Source organism: Durio zibethinus, chromosome 15 (genome assembly GCF_047325235.1).
Source record: "Durio zibethinus cultivar Kanyao isolate XHJ-2024 chromosome 15, ASM4732523v1, whole genome shotgun sequence".
Lineage (NCBI taxonomy): Eukaryota > Viridiplantae > Streptophyta > Magnoliopsida > Malvales > Malvaceae > Durio > Durio zibethinus.
The window spans coordinates 12,257,219-12,275,539 of NC_143176.1; the positions used below are offsets into that span (position 1 = coordinate 12,257,219).

At 30.7% G+C, this 18,321-nt stretch overlaps 1 protein-coding gene across 3 annotated transcripts; it reads right to left on the reverse strand.

The window, feature by feature from the left end:
- Positions 1-713: 713 nt before the first annotated feature.
- On the reverse strand, positions 714-3,886 carry LOC111301791 (glucose-1-phosphate adenylyltransferase small subunit, chloroplastic/amyloplastic-like). Of its 3 annotated transcripts, none has more exons than XM_022897755.2 (7): positions 3,570-3,886; positions 3,359-3,474; positions 2,663-2,717; positions 2,257-2,338; positions 1,905-2,187; positions 1,638-1,817; positions 714-1,097 (listed from the first exon to the last, which is right to left on the reverse strand). In XM_022897755.2, the coding sequence occupies exons 3-7, from the start codon at positions 2,676-2,678 to the stop codon at positions 921-923; spliced, it is 738 nt and encodes a 245-aa protein (XP_022753490.1). In that variant the 5' UTR covers positions 2,679-2,717; positions 3,359-3,474; positions 3,570-3,886; the 3' UTR covers positions 714-920. The 3 variants fall into 3 exon arrangements, with proteins under 3 accessions (XP_022753490.1, XP_022753489.1, XP_022753493.1); XM_022897754.2 differs by having other exon boundaries at positions 1,905-2,174; positions 3,570-3,882; XM_022897758.2 differs by having other exon boundaries at positions 1,905-2,174; positions 2,593-2,717; positions 3,570-3,882.
- Positions 3,887-18,321: the final 14,435 nt, after the last annotated feature.

Here is an 18,321-nt window from a genome sequence, read left to right on the forward strand (position 1 = left end):
AAATGAAAAGTGAATAAAACTTCAATTAGAATCCAAGCAAAAAGTGAATAAAACTTCAATTAAAATCTTGAGTAAAGAAGAAGATAAAATTCAAAAAAATAGAATACAAAAGATGAAGTCAAATGTTTTCTAAAAAAAAACAAAAAAAAAATAACAAAGAAAGAAAAACACATGGCTTTAAGTCCAAAGAATGATTCATAAGATCCTAACCTAATTATCTTAAATAATATATTTTGAACTTATTTATCCATTATTTTGACACACTGAACCTTTGCCTACATTACATAATTTGAAAAATCCATTTTAATCAAATGTAGATACTTGGATTGAAAAAGCTATGTCCTTAAAAATTTGTATATATTTGTTATTAGTTGGTTAGATGTTACCAAATTCTTCATTGTTAAAAAATATAACGTCAAAGTGAAAACCCAAAAAGACCAATTTAAAACTAGAACCACTAAAAGGATTTTAGAATAATCTGATGGTAAATTTAAAATTCCATTAGTAATTAGTAATTGAATTTTTTGTTGATAAATATTTCGTCAATAATTATCGATGAATATCCGTCAATATTCCATTGGCATTTCGTTAGTAACTGGTTGATAATCATATTTAACTATTATTTTATAATTTTTATCATTTTATTATATTTTTAAAATTATTTTTAAAGTAATGATATGAATACTAAAATATATATAAATAGACTAAGAAAATAAATAAATAAAACATTCCATTTCATTTATAAAAAATATAATAATATTTTACAAAATTATTTATAAATTCTAATTACATGAAAATACAAAAATACATGTATGCTCCAAATCCTTAACAAACATTTGGTAATACCCTAAACCCATTATTCTAATGGTAGCAAGGAACCTTTCACTTTCACGCTAATCCTCCAATTTCTCCCTCTAGAACTAGTGTGTCTTTCCCACTCGCAAGGAAGAAAGTTCCAAACCATAAAAGGTAATTAAATTTATCATCAAGCTAGTCAAATGATAAAATATTGAAGAACTAGAATAACCTGAAATCTGGCACCAATGTCCAATGGTACCAATGTCCTCCCAGTAGCAATCATACAAGTAAACTTGGACCTACATAGGTTAGCTACCAATTAGACCTCTTGAATTAGTAGTTCTAGTAATGTTATTAAAAAACCAATGTGGGAACATAAACCATCATGCATCAAATTCTAACACTGGAGCTTTAATCCAGCATATATAACAAACTTTTTGTAAGAGTCTAATATATACTTCATGGATGAAAGTAAAATTTCAATCAAGCTGCTCACAACATGAATGTATATCTTGAAAATAATTAGTCTGAAACCATTCCTTACTAGAAACAAGACAAGACATGATCCAATCTCTAGATTGTTCTCATTGCATATGCCAATGTTGCAGAAGTAGCTTGATGAATAAAAAGCACCAAATAAGATGCCCATAAATATCATGTTTAAAAGCTTTCCATCGAAAAAGAAACAAGATTGGCTGCTATATAAATTGTAAAGTAAAAAACAAGCTACTAGCATTTACTTTTCAGCTCAGTTCCTCTATTCCATAATCGAATGAATACTAGTTCAGCTTGATAATGGTAACAGTCATTTAGGAGGGATGTATGAAAAGAATACTTACCCTCATCCCAATGGAAGTGGCACCTGGAGTGTCTTCACTTTCAAAATCATTGGCACCCAGATACTTTTCTGGAAGAAGATTCAACATCACATCTTTACTGACACCATATTTGTCCATACTAGCAATGAAAGGGATTTCTTTTGCTCTCTCATCATCAAGGCCTAAAATTGTCGTATCAATCTAAACAACTCCATCAAAATTAGAACAAAAAAGTTAACAGCTCTTTAGTTAAAACTTTAATACTTCATGTGAAAATCAAGATTCTACCAACATAGCTTTCAGTTGTTCTCCTTTCAGTTTCTCAGTGAATTCAATTATACGCCCTCCTTCATCAATCTTCATCTGACCATACGCAGTAGCCTGTTTTTTATCCATTGGCAATGCAGTTACAATAATATCAGCATCAGTCTCTCTTTGTGCTTGAATAAACGTTTCATAGTCCATTTTATATAAATGATCCCAAACAAGAATCAAGAATTCCAAAACATTATGCTTCTTAAGCAACCACAGATACTGCCTCACCGCACTCGCCGTCCCCTGTACATTCAAACTAAAACTTTTGCAAATCAAAACCCAAAAAGCCATAAAGAAATTAAAACCCATTCTAGCAGTAACTAACCTGGAACCAGTTTGGGTTCTCAAGACTCTGCTGAGCAGCAAGAACTTCAACAAACCCTTCGTTCTTGTAACCACCCATGTTACTAGCATTTGCATGGGAAAGGTGGTGGTTCAGAGGAGCAAAATTGAACTTAATTAAAATGTAGATTTTCGATATGTTACTGCTCAAGCAATTGCTAACAGGAATATCAATTAGCAAGTTAAAAGTACTATGAATCCCATTGCATTAAATACAATAAAAGAAGAGAAACGGCTTTAAAAATATAAAAACTAAAGGAACCATAAAAGAGAAGTGTAGGGCATGGAATAAACTGAATAACTTCAAGTGAAGAATCACCTCATTTTTAGAAGAAAAGAAAAGATATCTCCAAAATAAATCCTTTATTCACTAATCATTACAAAATTACTAGAAATGTCTCCCATTTCCCTTCCTCATATTCAGGCATTAAAGCTCTGCACATCCTATCAAAAATTAAAGAAAAATAGTTATTACATCTCGAAAAAGTTGCTAAGATAGAATTAAATAACAGTAACATTTAACACCACAATCCCACACCCGCCTACTTCTGAGTTATTGCTTTGCTAAAATACTATAGCATCCCTGTCCTTGCTATAGTTAATGGATTCAATAGACTCAAAACAATGCAATCCAACAGATCTTTTTCCCAACATGATTACAGGCTAGGCTAGGTGAGAATGAGAAGGAATACACAATATATGTTTATGATTTTTTTGGAGTAAGTCAACAGATGAAGTTGGCAACAGGCATACAGTCTACACCACATGATATAAAGAAGCAAATAGTACAATAGTGGATTTATTTCATTCATTAGGTTGTCAATAAGTTTTTTAAGATTTCATTCAGATTCCTATTCGCTGGAGCCAAAAAGGGTAGCAAATCAATTTAGTTAATACGACAAAAGACTTTACAATACCATTAAGTACTCAAGCAACAAAATATGAAGATTAACTTAATGGGGCAAAAAAGTACATGATATTATCAATCAAATTAGCTATTTCAAATGCAAGCAGGGCAAAAAGACAATCTTCAAATTAACAATTGCAACACATCCATTTTCACAAACGATTTAAATTAATATTACTTCTTTTTCTTCAGCTTCCAGATTCCCTTCCTCTAAACAATCAATCTCCACTTTCTCAATTCCATTCAAAATGGGTATGCTCAAACCATTGTTATAACTTGAATCTGAATCCATGTCTGTGCCACCAGAATTCCAAATAATATAAATGATGTAAACAAGGATAACATAAACAATATACATTGAAGAGAACCCATAAGTTTGCACGTTGTACCTTTTTTGAACAAAAGCAGAAGAGACAAGTGAGACGAGGGTGGACTAACGGAGACGAGACAAGGCTAATAGAGACGCGTGGAGACTGGCAGAAAGAAGGGCGAGCAAGACGCATAGATTGCTCGCGGGTGGAGAGCGTGGAGACCGGTAGAAAGAAGGGCAGTGCCATGGGTGGGCGATGAGGGAAGCGACTATGGCTGAGAGCCAGTGCCGACGGCGGAGAGCGAGACAGAGAAGCTGAACGACCGGGGAGAGGGTTTGTGAAGAGGGAGAAAAGAGGGTGAGAGTTTAGGGATATAATTACCGATTTCACGATTAGTGTTGGCATCGGGGCGGGCTCGCCCTGAACCCGATTTGATTTAATGCTTTAATAAATTCGAATCTAATTTTATCTGAAAATTTTTTATTTTTTTATACCTAAATTAGATATGATCAGACACTATATAAATTGTACCCGATCCGTTTTGATCCGAAATTAATAAATATTATTTTTTAAATATAAAATATTATTTTTTAAATATAAATATTTAAAAATATCATTATATAAATATATATATAAATAAAAAATTAAAAAATTATTTTTATATATATATCAAGTCGGGTAGGGTCAAGTTTGCCTAAAACCCGACCCCGACCCCGACCCCGATTTTTTCTTCATGCTACCCGATCCGATCCGACCCGACACCTGATTTAAAAAAAAAAAAAATCGACCCTAAAAGGTCGGGTCGGACCAGAACCCATCGGGTACGGGTTTTTTTAACTTCTCTATTTACGATTCAGGGTTTTAGAAAATGATTCGGGGATTTCAATTTTAAATAATTTATTGAATTATCGATGAAAATTTCGTCAATAAATTTTATCTTATTTTTTTAAAATTTTTATAAAATATTTTATCGATGAAATATTTTATTGATAATTTTATCGATAAATATTTTATTGATGGATTATCGATAGATAATTTTATCGTTAATTTTCGTGTCATTTTCTTTTAATTTCTATCAAATATATACTTACTGGACCTTAACAAAATGAATTCTATTAGTAAATTTTTCGGACTATCAATGATTTTAGAATTATTTTATAATTATAGTCCATCGATAATTCGTCGATGATTATCGACGAAATAATTTTGTCAATAAAATTCCATTGGTTATACTATAATTTCTGGTAATGTTGGAGTCTTATATGTATCCATCACACTAATATCCAAAGCTATCATTTCCAAGCTTTAAAAAGCCCAAACATCATGCAAAATTTTGCTGAAAAATTAAAAGAAATTTAAACTAGAAACAGGTACTAAAGAAAAAAAAATATGAACTTGCATATTCAAAGTAACAAAAAGCTTAAAATGTCTTTACAAATTAATGGAAAAATTAAAACAAGCTAAGGGAGAACCAAGTCTCAAAAAAGAATTAGAATCCTTAAAGAAGGGGTTGGTCGACCAATAATGTTGCTATCACCAGACCCCAAATAGGAGTGACTTTCTACTAAGGAAAAAAATGAAACATAAAAGACTCTCAATGCTAGCCTTCTATCCCTTTTTTATAGCCAAAAGTTGAGACATTTTACAACATATCCACCATCTAAAATAAGCCATCCTAGACCTCCAGTCAACCAACATAGTTAAGGAAATTTTAGAGGATTTTGGAAGTTGTTAGACATGGATTGCATGAGTTAGAATTTTAGATGACTTTCTCCAATGTGTAGCCTTACTTAGCTGGCCCAATGAGGTGTCTTCAAAGCTTCATGTGTGAGGTGAGTTATCAAGCTTCTAGAGCTTTCAAAGGTTGCAATTTTAGCTGATCAATTAAACCAATGAGGTGAAAGTAGCAAATTAGGATAAATGGTGACAGTTTCAACATATATAAGGAAGGTTGCTTTTAATGCTTTAAGCAACTAAATTTTTCGTTTCTTGTTATGCATTGGCTTGGCTCTAAGGCTTTTCTTCATGGCTTATTAATTGTCTTGAAGTGTGGACAAATAGGGCTTCATCTTACAACCAATTTTCAATAACCGAATCAATTCCATTTAGCAAGCTAGTGGCCTTATTTGGATATGATTATAATGGAATAGTAACTGTTGTTTTGTAGTTGATTTTTCTTCCGTTAAGGTCCTAACCAAGTGATGATCTAAGGGTCTCCAATATTGACCAATCTTTATGCTACAAAAATGCTAGGTCAGCTTTTTCATTTTTTTAGCTTAAGTTGGAAGAATGTAATGCTGATCACGTGACAACATATAGATAAGGTAGTGACATTTTGTCATCTTGTGTCAATGATCCAAATTGTCTTCAAGCAACTCATATCATGATTTGGTAGCTTCCTTTCTTCTTCATTCAGCAACCAATCATCTCTATAGGTCTTCATGTGTCATCAAAGGGTCCAAGCATTATCATGCTCATGGTTTAGCAAGGTGAAGTGCATCCATAATTTTTTATAGTTCAGCCTAGAGGTTCTTATTGTCATGGAAAATTTTGTTCCTTCCCTCTTTGACTTTGATTTGCATTTTTGGCTTAGTAATTTACACAAAAGACAAAGTAAACAAGCTTAGAGGAATTTTGCAAGAAATTGCTAAAAAATAAGCTAAAATTAAGTTTACGATGGTAAAATTTATATAATAAAGCTTAGGATAATTTTGTAAAATATAAAATTATCATCCACCCTATCCTTCAATCTAAATTATTGTTAAAAATAAATATACTACTTTGGAAGAAAGCGGTAGTGTTTCAAAACTTGGAAGGGAAACAATCCACCAACAAGTTTGAGCTACTAATTTTGACTCTAATTTGTTGCTGTTGTGTTTCACTCTCGTTTCTTGTTTCGCTAATTGGAAATACCAATGGATATATTATCATAACATATTTGTATTTCTTAAATTTCTTAGATGGATGAGGAAGATATTAGTTTATACACATTGGATGAAGCCTTTGCAAGTGTGGGGTTCAAGAAATTCCAAGGCATTGTTATTGCTTATATATGCTTGGCTCGGTTGTTTTGCAAAAGCAATGGAAATTATGAATCTTTTCTTCATAGAAATAGCTATTAAGATAAAATGGGGATTGTCCTCAAGTTAAAAGAGCCTAATAACCATCATTTTGTTTGTTGGTATGCCTTTTGGAGCCTATTCATGGAGCCTTATTTTGGACATCTATGGGAGGTGGCATGCCTCATTTTTAAGTATAATGTTAAATTCCAATATCCATACGTGCATATTAGAATACCAATTAATTAATTTACATGTATGTTTAGGGAGTTATAGATAATAAACAAAAGCAAAACTATATTTTTAGAGAGATTAAGTTTTCTTTTTCGCTTTTCTTTTATTGATGGCTTTCAATGGGTAGATACCGTTAATTAAAAGTGAAGAAGGGACCTTAGCCATATATTTTATTAAAACCTTAAAAGCCTTCCCATCAAAGACTTGTTGAGACAAATGCTTATACAACTGTCAAACCATATCAACCCAATAAAATGTGCAAAGTCCACACATAAGTGATCAATATTAAATTATTTGGGCTCTCATGCATGTCTCATATTAGGACTAAATTTATCAATCAATTTTATTAGACTATAAAATCACCAATTAATAATAGCACACTTATTGAAAATTCTAACATTCTCCCACTTGAACAATATTAATTAGGTTGTTTAATTTTAAGAAAACATAATTTAGAAAACAAGACTCTATGATGATTAACTTACTTTGACATAGCCATAGTTTTAAAGACAATTAACCTTGGAGACAACATAGTAATGATCATGTCCAATAAAATCATCCAATACCAAATCATGGCAACCTTTATACCTTTTATTAACATAAGACCATGTTAGGAAATTTGCCTTTTAATCCAATAATTTTATGACATATTTTAATGATAAGAGTTATTATCTTAAAAATAATTATTTTTATATTTGGGAATGTGTTTTACATTTACGTGATAAATGGTTGTTCATTTGACTATATAGAATGTTATTAGGATATATTAATATAATTAATATGCAAAAGATCTTAATTATATTATATGTTTAATTAATTTATTCACAATATTAATAGAATTGTGAAATTCTATTTGTAAAGATTGTAATGCACCAATGAGATGGTTTGTTTTGATCATGAAAGTGAGACATTGATTTGGTATGCTAATACATTTGGAATTCATTGAATTAGACTGTGGTGAGAATGTATCCTTTCAACATTGTCACTTATAAGATATAATTCTAAATGCTACTAATATATAAAAGTCTTCAATCCTGAGAATTATGAACTTTAATTTATTATTATATTTTATTTAATAAACCAATGAGTGCTATTTATTATCAATTAATCACTAAAATAAAATTTTCATATATTGATATTTGGCTATACCGATGGTCAAATTGTGTTTGCTAAAAGTGATCTATACTGATGGATTTTTAATGCCATTAGAATGTACAAGATATATAACAACATCTTATTCAACTGTCAGTATAGATTAGTCTTTTTATTACAATCTAAGAACAATTGTCAGTACAAATATATTATAACTGAAGATGTGATTATAACTGTCGATATAAGTGGTAAATAAAAAATTTACTTGCCTTTTTTAGATAGCGTGATTTTTATTTTTCTTAATTAATTTTTTTTTCATTTTTAAATTAAAAATAACAATATACCAATGGTTTGATCATTGGTATAGGCAAGTTTATATTTGATATAACTTTTTTATTGACATTAATTTATATTGACGTTCATAGTTCGTAACTAAAAATGGCATATATTGATAGATTTTTGTTCTATTAGAAAAAGTGAAGAAAATACTGATAGTTTTTTTAACCATTGATAAAATAGATTTTATATTTTAGTTATTGTTTCTTTCCATTTTATGATAAGTTGTATTTTTTTCTTTAAAAAACAATCCCATTTCTCTTTATATTCATAGCCACCGTTACAACAAATAATCTCTTTCCTTGGCTCTGTCGCTACCATATTCATTGCTACAGGCAGTAGTCCCCTTCCACTGACAGTCCATCTTGGTTGCTTGATTGTTGCTTTCTATATAATCTGCAAGTGCATAGATTGCATCAAATGGTAAAGTAAGCAAGTAAGGTATCATTTCGATGAGAATTATGATTTGAATGTGGGGTGTGAAACCAAGTATTAAAGGTGATGTTTTATTATTGCATTTAAATTTTAGCTTTTTTATGTCAATTTTAGTGAAATTTGACTTATATTTTAGCTTGTTCGTTGGCATTTCTTGGTTAAAATCTCCTAAAAGCATATTTGTCTTATGTATTGGTACAATTGTAGAAAATAAGGAATTTTTGGTTAATGTGGACATAATGTGGAGGATTTTTAGTGCTAATGGCATTAATTAATGTCAATAGATCATATTGACACTTAGGGAGTTTCATAACTTTCTTTGCATGAATTTTTTTACTTTTATTTTCATAGAATTTTTTTAGTAAAAATGTGTAATAAAAACACTCATTGAGTGTGGGAATTTTTTGTAGAAAAAAATATTGATTGAAAAAGGGAAAACATGTTGATGCATGGATGCATTGAAAGGCTAGGACATTATAAGTTAGGATTAAACAATAAGAATAGGATCTAAAGTGGTACAATGGAAAGACTTGCTTGGCTATAGAGTTGTCTTGGATGAAGTTTTTATTTAGTTGAAAAAAAGTCAAGCACTAGGGGAGAAAAAACAAAGCCCAGACATGCACTATCACCAGCCATGTAGAAACACCTAAACGCGTACCATCACCAAATATGTAATGACCCAGGTGAGCACCATTAGATGTCGATTCTAGATTTTTTTTAGGAGTCAAGGTCCTTCCCCTCTACCTATAAATAGGGGAAAGGGCTGGCCATAGAGACACCTTAGTTTAGGTTTTTACTTTTTTGTTTCCTACACTTTATTTTCTTTTCTGTTTTCCTAGTTCCAAATATATTTGTTCTTTAGTTTTCTTTATTACAATTTACTTCCAAATTACATGTTTTAGTGCACTTTCTTATGCTCTTTCCAAATCTTGCAATAACAGTTGAAGATTCAATCAGTTTTTAGCTTAAAATAGCTCATCTTTTTTTACATTTCCACTTGTTTGTAGAATTGATTAGGTTAATGTTCAATTGGTTTTCGCATTAAATCTTTATAAAAACTTGTTAGTTTTTGTCCAATTTTTTTCATAGGTTCTTAAGCTACAGATCTTCATCCTATATAAAATTTAGCTTGAATCTTGATACAGAAAATTCTAGATCAAGGTTGGAGCAAGTGAAGGTGCCAGATGTAACACTCCTCTTTAGTGTGGATTTGCTCTCCTTATGGAGTTCTATTTGCTCTATTTCCTCTCTAGATCTATAATTTTATGATTTATTTGCTAAACTTGATTGCTTTCTTTGATTTCACTGGAAGTTTGATAATGTTCGGATCAAATAGTGGTGAATAGATTTTGCAAAGGGATATCGATAAACAGTTTTGAGTTTTAATTTGCTAAGTTACTTTTATGTTTGATCTTTGTGATTTGCTTGTGAATTCTTATTAGAAACTTGTCAATATTAATGTTCGTAATGCAATTGAAGAGTTCTTACATTTCATGATCAATTATTGAATGTTTTGTAGATCCATGCAAACTAGTTTATGTGCAACTTGAAAATTTCCTATTTGTCATTATTTTACCATTTCTTTTAATTTCTACTGCATTTTAGATCTGTTGTCTACATCATTTACTTGTTCTCATAATCTTCATTTAGAAATATATTCCTTTTGCTTAGTTTAGAAGAGCCAATCGATGACATAGCATAATACATTTTCATTTAAGTTCACATAAGTCATTACATGCATGAACTGTATTTTCATTTCTATTTTGTTTTCATTCATCTAGTTGTTCAAGTTTGTTAAGGCATCTTACATCTTCATTTAGTCATTTACTTATCCATACAAAGTATATTTAGATTAGGCTCATGTATACATTGTAGAAACTCAAACTATGTTGTGTATACTGGTGCAAATTAAGTGAGTGAAGGTTCTATTGTTGTTAATTGCATTTGTTTTCTTTTTTTTTTTTTGCATTTTTAACTCTTTATATAAATTTGTAGTGAATTTTTCATATAAGATTTACATAGTGTTAATGTTTCATTAGTAGGAAAGAAAGTAGTCTCTACATGCATTTTTTTTTTTTAAAGTTCCTTCTCAGCATTGATTTCATACACACTTCTTGTTATTTTTAGCTTCTGTTTGAGGTGCTTAATAATGCTTTGGTTTATTCAAATTTTGTTTTAGGAGTTTTAAGGTCAGGATATCATTTAAATTGATTCCATTAGGTTGGTTCATTACAAGTGCTATTTTCAGGTTATATTAGATATCATTTTTAAAATTTCATGGTTATAGAATTTTTAGGTAAAAATTGTGTGTGATTGTGTTATTGTGTTGCATACTTGTTTTTTTATTTTTTGCATTTTATTACATGTTTTTAAATTTCTAGAATTAGTCATGCTAGATTTAATTGTCAATTAGTTTATATGTGGTAAATTTTTAATTGAAGTTTTTCTTTACGAATTTTCAATTTGCATTTTATTTTCTTAGTTCAATTTTTTTTTACGGTTTGTTTCTTTATTTGATTTTCAATGTTAATTTTGTAGAAACATTTTTTTTATAGCTATTGATTGACCAAACCAATTTTAGATAGGGATAAGGATAATTAGTACTTAAGCTAGGAGTTTTCTTTAACTAATCCTCGAGGGATCAACATTCAGATTTTAAAATCTTTATTATTACTTGATGGTCTGTGCAGTTGTAGGATTTTTTACATCAAGTTTTTAGTATCATTGTTGGGGATTTAGTGTAAAGAGTCTTAAGTTAATATCGACTTCCACCATACTCTACTATAGATTGGTTCCTTTTAATGTACATATCATAGGCTAGAGATTAGATTTGCTTCGGTTCTAGGTGTACATATTTAGGATTTATTTTGGTTGATTATTTTTTTAGGTGTATATACTTAGAGTTTTATTTTTAGAGTGGTTTAGTAGGCTTAGTGTTCTTGGAGCCCATGTATGCACTATGTTAGGAATCATGAGTTGATCCTTCTAGATCTTGAGCTTGAGGCTACTTGTAGAAGAATTAAAAGGGAAAGACGAATTGATCCAACCAACACCATGGCTGAGTAGGACATTAGAGCCCTTAGGGATTATGTTGTGCTCGATCTTTTTGGTTTTTAGCCTAGCATTAGGAGGCTAGCCATACAAGCCAATAATTTTGAAATTGAACTTGTAATAATCTAAATGATACAGTAGTTAGTGCAATTTAATGGTCATTCGAGTGAGAATCCAAATGCTCATCTTTGAGATTTCTTAGAGATATGTGACACATTAAACATAATGGTGTTACGGGGATGCCATTAAGCTTAGGTTGTTTCCATTTTCCCTTAGAGATAGATCTAAGAATTGGTTACCTCAATGCCATCAGATTCCATCACCACTTGGGATGATTTAGTGCAAAAGTTCATGACTAAATTTTTTCCTTTGGCGAAGACAGCCAAGCTTTAGAATAAAATTACTATATTTTCCCAGTATAACTCGAGGACCTTGTATGAGACGTGGGGGAGATACAAGGAGATCCTAAAGTGGTGTCCATGCCATGCAGTATCAAAATGGCTGGAGATTCAGATATTTTATAATAGGTTAGTGCCTAATACTAAGACTCTCTTAAATGTTGCATTAGGAGGTGCTTTAATGAGTAAGACTTTTGACATAGCTTATGATCTTATTGAGAATATGGCAACTAATAATTGTTAGTGGTCTAATGAGAGACAACATCTTAGGAAAACTTTGAGGGTGTACATGCTTAGTGAGCTTACAACACTTGCGATAAGGTAGATTCCCTTGCTAAATCTATAAAGTCTTTACATTGTAAGATTACATCCTCAAAGCTTAGTTCTAGTCATTACAGGTTTACTCATACCCATAGTTTTGTAGTTATGTGCAAGGTATGCGGAGTAAGACACTCGAGGGAGTCATTTTCTAGTACTCACTCAAAGTTACTTTCATTTGTAAGACAAAACTCGAGGTAACCTAACAACCCCTATTCTCTACATACAACCCAGGTTGGAGGAACAATTCTGTTTTCTCTTTAAATTAGTAACAACACCATCATTCCACATATTTTTAGCCTAGTTAGGCATCATTACCATAGTACCATCACCACCACAGCATGTTCAATTTTTTAGGCCACCGCACCTACTTGGCTTTCACCAGCCACCTTATCAGTAACATTCTTCACAATAACATTACACGTCACTATATTCTTCCTAGCCACCCTCAAGTAAAAGGACCTCGATTAAGGATCTTTTAGATTATTTTATTAGAGCTTAGATTTCATTTATGTAGACCTAGAATACTATGTTTCAGAACCAATCTGCATCCGTAAAGAACTTAAAGACCTAGATTTGTTAACTAGCTACCATTTTTAATGCCTAACCCTAAGGCATCTTACCCAATAGCATAAAAATTAACCTTTAGAAGGAGGGGAATAGGCACTGCAAATCGATTACACTTAGGAGTAGAAGTAGCTATTAACAAAGGTCAAATAGGTTTTCAGGATAGGGTAGATGAAGGTTTGATAATGATGAGCCTAATAAGAACTTAATTCATGATGGGGAAAAAGGTAAGAAGAAGGATGAAGGTGTAGTCTTTGTTCATACATAGTTACCATAGATACCATCATTTAGTGCTATATTGAGTTCATTTAGGCTTGCTCCTCATAGAGTTGAGCCATCTAAGCCTTATATTCATTTCCCTCAACAGAGAAAGAAGAGATGTAATTCTCTAAATTTTTTAAGGTGTTTAAGAAGATGCACATTAATATCCTATTTACAGATGCACTTAAATAGATGCCTGGCTATGCAAAATTTATGTAAGACATTATCTCTCATAAGAAGAGGCTTGAGGACTATGAGACAGTTGCACTCACTAGTGAGTGTCTATCAATGATTCAGAGAGGACTACTTACTAAGTTTAAGGATCCTAGTAGTGTTACCATTCCTTGTACCATAGTTAGTATGTCTTTTAACAAAGCTTTATGTGATCTAAGTGCTAGCATTAACCTAATGCATTGGTCTATTATTTAGAAAATAGGCATAAGAGAGGACAAACCCACCTTAATTATTCTATAATTGGCTGATAGGTCACTGAAATACCTTAAAGGGATTGTAGAGGATGTTTTGGTCAGGGTAGAGAAATTCATTTTTCTTACTAATTTTATTGTGTTGGACATGGAGGTGGATTGTGAGATCCCAATTATTTTAGGGAAATCATTCTTAAACATTGGAAGGGCATTGATAGATGTGCAAAACGTTGAATTGACTATATGAGTATAGGGTTAAGAGGTCTGATTTAACGTTTTTAAGGCTTTAAATTATCTGAATGATTTTGATGAGTGTTTTATGGTAGAGGTAGTCAGTAGTTTGGTTTATGATGTTTTTTCACCTAAAGCATTTGATCTTGCAATTTAAAGATTCCCCTTTTTATCAATAAGGTGGAGGATATGGATTTCAGTAAGGATGATGATGATGATGCAATTTTAATGATCTCTATTGGTCGATATGCACCACCTCCTAGTGTTGAGACTTTAATGGACATAAATACTCTCTTTAGAGAAATTAAACCTTATATGGTGTACCCACCAATTCTTAAACTTAAACCATTACTTACTTAGGTAAGGATGACACTTTGCTTGAGATCATATTAGCATCATTAACTGATGATTAAGAGGCACGACTTCTTTCGGTCTTGTTAAATCACAAGTGAGCTATAGGTTGATCCATTATCAAAATTCAAGGTATTAGTCCGTCATTTTGCACACACAAGATTTTAATGGAGGATAGATTTAGGTCGACCATTGAGATGCAACGGAGGTTGAATTTAGCCATTAAAGAAGTGGTGAAAAAGGAGATTATTAAATGGCTAGATGCCCATATATTTGATTTCGAATAGTGTATAGGTCAACTCGATTCAGTGTGCTGTATACACCAAATTTTGTCCAATACATTTTTTAAGATATGATTGACCTAGGCCCATTTGTGAACATAGGCTGAAGCTATTAATTTAGGACCATTTCGCAAACCATTTAGAGACTCAATTACAAGCCTAAACAAAGCCCATTTGACGCCCATAAGAAAGCCTATTTTAAAAGTCCACAAAATGTATTGATATTTAGGCATATAATAAAGGAAAAAGAAACCTGTAAGGTTGCTATCAAACTCTTTTGCATGAGATCTATATGGAGGCTGCCTTTCTATGTGGATACATGAGAAATAAAGAATAAATGAAGTGAGTAAGTCCCAAAGTTAACTTGGGTCAAATTTGATCAAATTTGGTCAATAAAGTTAAATTTATCAAACAAAGTCAAAATTGCACAAAACTTGGATAGAACCGAGTCAATTCTCAAAATTGATGATTATTAAAACACTAAAAATTTTTATTACACCTGGAGAAATATAAAAATACTAAAATGCCTTTTAGGGGGATTTTCATAATTTGACTTTCTCGAGGTTGATTTTTTTCATGAAACTTTCTAGATCTCAATTTTATAATATTTCATGATTTTTGGTGCTTTAAAATCCTAAAAATGAGTATGCGAACATTAATTTTTAAGAAAATGGTCTAAATATAAAAAATTTTATACTAAAGGTAAAATGGTTTTTTCATTTGATTTAGGGGCTATAAAAGTCTAACCTTTGTAGTGAATAATATCGACTAATAGATCTCATATTGAATCTTGATCCAATGGTTAAAGATTCCACCTTGAAAAAAAAAAAAGAGGAACTTTGGCCCTTTGATGAGATTTGATATAAGGGCCTATATTCAATCTTTCAAAGATATTTTAGTGGCTTTTTTTTTACAAGAAAAATAGGGGCTGGTTTTTTGAAAAAAAATCTAGGAAAAATAGTAGCAAACAAAAAAGAGTAGGAGCAAACAAAAAAACTAGGTGCAAGAGCAAAAACAAAAGGGACTAGAAGGAGGACTTCAGCAAAAAAAAAAAAGAAGAAATAGGGGGAAAACCAGACCTGAAGCAGGGTATAGAAAAGAATAAAGCTAAAGGTGAAGAATCAGAAGAAAATCCAATTCTTGTGAAGAAGAGGCAAAGATAAGAAAGACCAAAGAGTAAAGACTCGAATTCCCAAAAATGTGAATGTCCTTATAATCGCAGGCCATATCCTTTAAACTACTATGGTCTTGGCTATAAAAGTATAAAAAATATTTTTTAGTCTTGCGTGTGATTTATATGGGTGTGTAAAAGTCATCTGTTGCTTTGTTTATTTTTCTCCTTCTTTTTTCTCTGCCATACTTGAATTGTCTTGAAGCTCAAAGCTTGATGCTTGTGTTTATAATGGTTAACTATTTTGGGAAGCTTGAGGCATCACTTGATTTTGCGTTTTTGTCCCAATATGTCTAGCTATTGTTGGGGAAGTTTGAATTTTGTTTCTTTTATTTCCTGTTTACTGTTTTGGTTTGGTTTGCTTGCAGAAACCATCTTGTTTCATGCTTGCTATTTAGAAATATATGGCCTCATTTTGTCTTATAGGTTTTGGTTATGCCCTTTTCATGTATAGGTAGTTTATAGTGGAAGGAAAAGAAAAATCCAAAGCTTCATTTCTTAATTGTTTTTGAATGTCAATAGGCATATTGCTTCTAATCATTTTGCTTGCATGTGGGGTTTTATGGGGGATAAGAAGGTTTAAAATGTAGCCATCTTTTCAAAGCCAAGTGTGCATATTTCTACCTAGGGTTAAATACATACTATTTGTGGGCACTACTAGTCTTTCTTTTAAAAGTCCAAATACCTATGTTTTGCATCTTGGCTTAGGTATAGGTTATTGGTGGACAACTTGATGGGTTTGTCTTTATTCTTATACGTATTTCTTTCGTGTTGCTTAAATTAAAAATCTGTGCATTATTGTTTAAATTTCTATACTTAATATGTTATCTAATTTTTCATGCTTCAATTCTTTCTTGGTGCCATTTATTTTCCATAATATTTTTAATCTATAAAATAATAATAATAATAATAATAATAATAATAATAATAATAATAATAATAATAATAATAATAGATTTTAAATTCTTTGCCTAGATGTTGGAAAGAATAAAAAAAATCATATTTTAAAAATAATTCTGCCTAATTGTTGGAGAATAATTAAATAATAATAATAATAATAATAATAACTTTTAATGGAAAAGGAAGATAAAGGAAAATGTATAAAAATTAATTTTTGGAAATTGTGAAAAACGAGCTTGTATTGAAAGAGTATATAAAAATTAGTTTTTGAAACTTATAAATACAAGCTTACTCCGAAAGTTTTTCTAAATGTTGGAGATTTTTAAAGATGCTCGTAAATTTGTGAAATGAAATCTTAAACCAAAATTCTAAAATTAGCACCCTAAAATTAAACCCCTGAAATTAAAACTCCTATAATGAAACCCTAAACCTAGGTAAAATCTTAAACCCCAAATGATGCCCCAAAACCCTAGGTGCAACCCTAAACTTCAAGTCAAGTCTGAATTCTTAATCCATCCAAAATCCTAAAAATATATTTTTTAAGGATTTGTGTGAAAGCCTTTTATGAAATAATTGGTTCTTAATCGCCGCTTAGATAATAGAGTATTTAGGAAATTTTATTTCATTAAGAATTTTCATACATTTTTGTAAATTAAAATAAATTCATCTTGTTAAAATAACATGTATAAAAATAGAAAATAATAAAACTAATAAAATGGAATTTTAAATATAAATAATTGCACCTAAACTCTACCTAAATGTTGAAGAGTCTAAGTGATCTCTTAATAGTTAAGAACTCGATTTCTAAATTTGTGTTTGATCATCATTTGCATGTTTTTCATTTTTAGATTAATGTGCACATTCATAATGAATATAAATGTCTGTTCTAATTATTGCTATTTAGTATTAATTATATTATTTTTCATTTGTTACTACAAAGAAAGTTTTCTTAAAAATTGTTTAGTTTTAAAGAAATAAAAATAAAATAGCCTTATGAAAAATATAATTATTGGTACTCTGCCTAGATGTTAGAGAGTTGCTAATAATTATCATTTACAAATAACATCATTTTATTATTTTTAAAAGGAATGTTGCGATAAATTTTAGACAAGAAGACTACTTTTAAATTTTGCCTTCATGTCAAGGAATTTGAAGGTATTTTTTTAATCTAAAATTTTCAAAATACTCCCAAATAAAGTTTTCTTTAAATTAATGCTATTTCTTAAAAATAGAAGGAATTATTATTAAATCTTAAATTTAAACCATTTTTATCCAAAACCAATGATAGTGCATAATTAATTAGTACCAGTTTTATAGGCGTTGTGGGGGTGCTAATTCTTTTTCACACGTAACTGACTCTTGAAATCAATATATTTTTGTAGACTTAAATTATCTTTTTAATAAGCTCTAAACCCGTTTAACTATTGTATTAAAAGATAGAATTTTTAAGTGGCCAATCATACCCTAAAAAAGATTGGTGGTAACTTTTTATTTTTTTTATATTAAATTTTTACATCTAGTGATCGAATTTTCAGACCGATACATTATGACAAGTGTATGTCTAAGAAAGGTGGGATCATTGTAATGCAGAATGAGAATAATGAGATGGTTCGCACTAAGGCTGTTACCGAATGGAGATTTTGTATTAATTACTTAAAGCTAAATAAGGCTATGAGAAAGGATCATTTTTCTCTGCCTTTGTGATCTGATGTTGGACTGA

What these genes read in the sequence shown, in the direction of transcription:
- LOC111301791 (XM_022897755.2), bottom strand. An exon ending in AGAACCCAAACTGGTTCCAG is followed by an intron (nt 2,188 to 2,256) that starts GTTAGTTACTGC and finishes CAAAAGTTTTAG; the next exon opens with TTTGAATGTACAGGGGACGG. An exon ending in CCACTTCCATTGGGATGAGG is followed by an intron (nt 1,098 to 1,637) that starts GTAAGTATTCTT and finishes TAACCTATGTAG; the next exon opens with GTCCAAGTTTACTTGTATGA.